General features: G+C 52.7%; 1 protein-coding gene across 1 annotated transcript in view; it reads right to left on the minus strand.

Annotated features, from left to right (window-relative positions):
• SLC6A11 (solute carrier family 6 member 11) overlaps positions 1-4,854 on the minus strand; it is a 121,968-nt gene extending 117,114 nt beyond the window's left edge. The window contains exons 1-3 of the mRNA XM_023619970.2: positions 4,396-4,854; positions 1,342-1,476; positions 1,076-1,216 (exon numbers count right to left, since the gene is read on the minus strand). Of these exons, the coding sequence (XP_023475738.1) occupies positions 1,076-1,216; positions 1,342-1,476; positions 4,396-4,654 (535 nt within the window). The 5' untranslated portion in view covers positions 4,655-4,854. The remainder of the gene's footprint in view (positions 1-1,075; positions 1,217-1,341; positions 1,477-4,395) is intronic.
• Between the last annotated feature and the right edge of the window lie 1,146 nt (positions 4,855-6,000).

The raw sequence follows: 6,000 nt of genomic DNA on the forward strand, positions 1-6,000 counted from the left end.
CTCTAGGCCTAATGCCTGCTGTTCTTCCTGTTGGTGACCAAGCTCCTACCCAGTCTTACTGTAGGTCAGCCTTGAGGATGACAGGTCACTTCCAGGACAACCTAACTACAGATGACAACATGGATAGTGAACAGCTTAAAGTGTGTGTGCCAGTTCCAATCAAAAGGCAGTGGATGCCCGAGAAGGGTCCTGAGGCCAAGACCAGACTCAGAAGGAAAGAGTCCTACAATCGATTAGCGATGTCTGCTCTGAGCACAGCCACCGTAGATGGCATTGGCATGTATTTGCCTTCCCTAGGTTATAAGACTCAATCCTGACAGGATGACAAATTGAAAAGCAAACAGTATAAGAATCAGAAGTAATCTAAAAAGTTATCCATCAAGGGGAGGGGAAGGGAATTCAAATATCTACCTGGGTTAGACAGGTGAAGTTAGTGAGCGAGTGGGCTGGGTGGGGACTGTGGCCAATCTGAGGATAGATGCTGCCTTATCCAAAGGCAACAGCCGCTTCTCAGCTGTAGCAATTGATGCCAAGCAAGAATGTGAGAACGTGGGCCTGGTGTTGACAGATCTTTTTAATTTTTTAAGAGAAGCTGGAAATCTGGATTTTCATGTGCAGTCTTCTGGTTTTTCAATTTTGGCAACCAAATACATTTTTGAAATTTGCTGATCACTGACCTAAAGGCGCCCTGTTGGTGACCCTTGATCTAGTCTAACCCCTTCATTTTACAGCGGAAAACCTGACACCCAGAGAAGCAGGGCTGGAACTGGAGCCTGGACCCCTCACAACCCCACTCAGTGCCCAAAGGGCTCAGTCTCTGTGTTTGGCAAAGTGAGGAAAGAGCATCACCATTCTTCTCCCCATGCCAATTCCTGGGCCAGGTCTCAGCTCAGGCTTCAGGGCTGCAACCCACAGAATGTACCCAGACCCAGTGCAGAGCCCATCTCCAATTTCAGCCGAATCTGGACTCATGGCAAGAGGCCAGAGGCCAGGACTGGTCTCAAGGACAAGGACACCCCCCCAACCCCAGGTTCCCCAGCAGGACCAGCAGAGAGACCCTCCCCGGGGGCCATACCTGTGTTCCACTGATGCCCACAGGTGGCCCAGGGCAGCTCGGTGGTGAAGCAGTTGCTCAGGTAGAAAATGGCCCATGCCAGGATGATGATATAGTACACATTCAGATAGGCCTCGATCACCTGTGTCGCGTAGCCAATGCCTGAAAGAGCAAAGGGAAGGGAGCGATCTGCGTCTCTCTCCACCTCGTCAAAACAGTCTCAGCTACTTTTCACAGCCTGACGTCACCCAGGCATCATTTCATTTCTCAATGAACTCAACACTCACCTTCAAATAAAGGGCAAACTTTTCTCCAACATGTAATGCCACCTTCACTAGTGAATTGTCCCAGAGCCGTTTCCAGGAAAAAAACAGGAATTCCACAGCAAACAAAAAACACCACATAGGGAATCAGGAATGCCCCTGCAAGGACGCAAAACAAGGGGATGAGGTTAAACGCACCCCCACCACTTCATGTTCAGCACAAGAAATCTTTAATGAGCACCTACTACAGGCAAGACCTAATGTTCCCTGAGCCTGAGTTCAAGCTCCTGCTACGAGGGACAGAGTCGGAAAACACGGCCCTGGGATCCACTGACCACCCTGAGTCCACCTCATATCTCCCAGCCTCCATGTCTTCATCCGCAAAATGCAGCTTTAGGACTTAATATTTGCACTGCTTATCACATAGAATTGTTGTGCAGCTAAGATGATAATGTAAAACAAAGTGTTGTATTCGCCTGATTCTTTTATTTATACATGTTGCCCTCCGGCACAGCTCAAATCCATTCTTTCCCCGAATGGTGCATTCTCCTTTTTTATTCTAAAGTAACCTCATCAGGCCAGGCGAGGGGGACCCCTTCTTAGGTACTTTGGAAGTGAACTGCAAAACATCTTTTTCCTAAAGAAAAGCATTCTTAAGGAGAGCCACAGTGAACAACACAGGAGTTTGCAGGCACGGAGGTGAGTTATAAGGAGTCCACAGCAAGAACCTGTGCAGAAAGGCTAGCTTTGACTCAATCCGAGAAAAGACCACCATAAGCTTCAGCGCCCCCATCTTGAAACACAATCCATTGCCTGGGCCTTTGTGTGAAACAAATTAAACAACTGAGGTGAACATGAGCTATCACAACCAGAAAAGAATTTCTCTAAATCCCTCATTCTCTCTCCCGTCTAATAACAAAGCATAGAAACACAAGCTCTTCCCCGCCTGCTGACCTCACCAACGAAGGCTTAACTGAAATTGCTTTCTGCTAAATGAAGTCTCTTTAACCGCAGGATTAAGAGCAGCAATTTTGATCAATCCTGATAGTAGGACCACATCTCCCACGTTTCGGAAAGCTCTCCGCTTTTCTGGGCAAGAGAGGACTTTCAAGGTTTCACATTGGGAAAGAAATACTTTAAACCATTGTCGGCATCTATAAGCAGAGCTGTGCAGGTATTTTTTTTTTTAAGTAAACAGTTGATCAGCAGATTCCCCAACTACATTAGAAGGCAGAGAGTGTGTGAAAGGGGATAAGAGGGTCTGTGCGCTGAAGTCAAGCGATTAAAACAAGACGCAGCAGGTTCTCTAATATGCTGCAATTTACCTGCAAACCCTCCAGAAGCTAAGAGATGACACTTTCTGAAGCCTTCTGGCCTATGTATTCACAAGCTGGTAATCCTTAAGATAACCAGCTCAAGGAAACGAAGATCTGTGTACCCAACGGAGACTCTTGGCAAGTCAGAGTAAGAAGAAGAAAAAGATGACTCATTTTTAAACTTTACTCACTACAACTTTTTTTTAAAATCTGTGGCAGAATTTGTAATTAACCCAACTTACTGTGTTTTTTGCTTTTAGGAATGCTTTCTGTTTGGGCATAACAATTTCCTGTATAAAAAAGGATGTTACAACAATTTTTGCCAGGGATTACCCTAAAGCATTTCCACAGGTTTCTAAGCAGACACGGCAGCTTATAAAGGCTGAATCTACAAACAGAGGTGGGATCCGCTGCTGAGGGCACAGGGCACGTCTGGGCTCTCCGAGTCCACTGCCTCTCTCCCTCTTGCCAAGCCACCACCACCAGCGGCCACTTCATTACAGTGCAGGGCAGGCCTGGAGCAGCCTGTGCCTTCAGGATGAATGTCTCCAAAGAAAGGGCCTGGGCCAAGCAGTACCCTTCTCTCTCTCCCTGCAGCTGCACGTCCAGGAAGTCCGGCTCCCCACCGCCTAACAGCGAGGGCCCTGCCGGCCAACTTCTGAGCCACCTTCACTGGGGTCTGGGGATCTGCTGGACGGGCAGGGACACAGCAAAAGTAGGGTGGAATACAGAGACGTAGGCTTTTTCTTGGATAAACTGTGCCACCCAAGAAGGTTTTACAAGGTCCCTTGCCATGCACCTGCTGGTTGTCCTGCTGAAAGTGACAGGTGGCAGCTCCTGAAGGCTGGAGCTCCTTCCTTGAGCTGGGAGATCTGAGGATCCACTGCCGCATCTCCACCCAACTGACCTGGACAAGTTGTCACTAGAAACGACCACCTCCTTTCTTTCCTTGTTGTCCTCCTGCCCCCACCACCGACCTCCAAGCATTTGCTAAACATTAAATCAGTGTCGTTGCCGTTGGTTGTGGGTGGCTGTGAGACCAGGTGAAGAAACTGCCGGGGGCCAGAAAGGGCCTTAAGAAGAAACGAAAGACGGGACAGGCAATCAAACAGCAATGCCTCGCCTAAAAGTTCTCTCCGTTCAGTTCAAAACATGGGCCAATCTCAGTTTAAAAGGAGGCTTTTGGTGTCAGAATCCCATCTTTATCACTGACTGAGTGAGTGACTTCTCTGACCCTTAGTTTCCTCATCTGCAAAATGGGTATACCGCTACCTACAAAGACGACCGTACGGATGAAACGAGAACACGTAGGCAACGCTTAGTACCGAGGCGGGCATTTCAAGCTCTCAAAACCCGCGCTTACGCAGGTATCATCAGAGTCCCTTTCCCTCAGGCCGGTGTCTAGCAGGGAAAGGCTCAAAGGGGCTGTGTCCTGCCAAACAGCAGTGCAGGTACCAAAAGCAGGGGCTCCGGTCCCCGTCTGCACCTCACGCTGAGACAGAACGCACTTGGTGGGCAAGTACCCGCGTGCGGACAAGCTGCACGGTCAGGTGCGAAGCGGCACGTGCGCGTGCGCATTGGACAGGCGAGCCTGGCCCCGGGTCAGCTCACGCGCCACCCGCCCGGGGCGGGCGGGCTCCAAGGGTCCCGCTACACGCAGGCGCGGGGGGGGGGTCTGGCGCGCACCCCCCCCCCCGCTCCCCGCCCCCCTGCCCCCCGGGCGGGCCGCCGCTCGCTCGGTTCGGGCCCGGCCCCGCCTCACCTCCTCCGTTCTTATAGCACAGGTACGGGAAGCGCCACACGTTGCCCAGCCCGACGATCTCCCCGGCCATGCTCAGCACGAACTCCACCTTGTTGTTCCAGTGGCCGCGCTCGTGGACAGCCTTGTCGCGCTTGTCGCGCGGGTCGCGCGCGGGCGCCGCACCCCCGCTGCCGCCGGCGCCGCCACCCGGCGCCTCGGACAGCAGCGCCTCCTCCGCAGCCTTCCCATTGCCCAGAGGCAGCGCCTTCTCCGCCGTCATGGCCGCGCTGGCTGCCTCGTGCGCCGGGCCCGGCTCTGCGCCGCCGCCCCGGGCGGGCTGGCTTTTCAGGAGGCGCGAGCGGGCGGGAGGGGGAGGAGGGGGTGGAGCTGAGGGGCCGGGCCGGGCCGGGCCAGCGCGGGGACGGGGACGGGGACGCGGCGCGGCGGCCCGGCCCTCAGGGCGCCCACGCGCCGCAGCCCGGCTCTGCCCGGGAGCCCACCTTGCGCGCGCGCCGAGCACCTTGCGCGCGCCGAGCACCTTGCGCGCCCTTGCCTCCCGTTGTCCTCCCCACTGGCCTCTTAGGACAAGAGCCGTGGCGCCCGTTCAGGCCTAGGCTGAGCTCCCGACGACACCAAGCCGAGATTCATCCACTCTCCGTAACCCCCAAACGCTTGGCCCTCGCTTTCCCATCTCTGATAAGAGAAGTGGGCTCTAGACCAGGCTTCTCCAACTTTACCGTGCACACCGAGCACCGGCGGGTCTTGTTAAACTGCAGATGCCGGTCTGATGGGTCAGGCTGGGCTGGAGTTGTGCGTTTCTAAGAAGCGCCCGGGTGCTGCGGATGCTGCTGGTCCAGGGAGCAATCTTGGAGGGAAAAGGGAGGAAGTGAATACTTGGTTTCTTCCCAGTGCTCAAGGGACTGTGAGCTCCCCTAGGGTGGGGACACCTCCAGATCTTGTTCATCCTGCTCCCACTGCTCTAAACACGATGAGTCAGGACAGTGTGGCAATTCAGCGCTCCTGTCTGGAGACAGGCAAATCGAAGTTCAGTCTCATGCTCCACCTATCTTAGTTGTGTGAAGTCATCTGACCTCTCTGTGCCTCTGTTTCCTGATCTGCAAAAGGGAATATCAATCATAGTGCCCTTCTTATGGGTTTTGTGTGTTCATTTGTGTGTGGAGTTAATGAGAAAATGCTTATAAAGTATTCAATACGTTGGAAGTGCTCAGTGAACATTAACAATTATGAGTAATATACAATGTGCGGTCACACACATACACGTGTTTGTGCATCTTGTTTAATATCTGCGTCCTCTCTCAATTATAAGGATGATATACACTGTCTTGTTCATTATAATAGCCACAGAGCCTAGCACAAGACCTAGCACATAGTAGGTGCTCATTAAATATTTGTGGACAGAGAAAGAGGAAAGAAGGAAGGGAGGGAGAGAAGGAAGGAGGAAGAAGAAAAGGGAAAGAATTTTAGATCTGCAAGGGGCCACAGAGAGAATCAGATCCACCTTTGTCATCTCACAGCCCTGGAGAAGTCTGGCCATAGGAACTCTTGCTAACGCCACCCACTGTGCTCTCCATCCATCCCTTGGAGCTCCCCCTGGGGCTGCCTCAG

The sequence above is a fragment of the Equus caballus genome, chromosome 16, assembly GCF_041296265.1.
Source record: "Equus caballus isolate H_3958 breed thoroughbred chromosome 16, TB-T2T, whole genome shotgun sequence".
Classification (NCBI taxonomy): domain Eukaryota; kingdom Metazoa; phylum Chordata; class Mammalia; order Perissodactyla; family Equidae; genus Equus; species Equus caballus.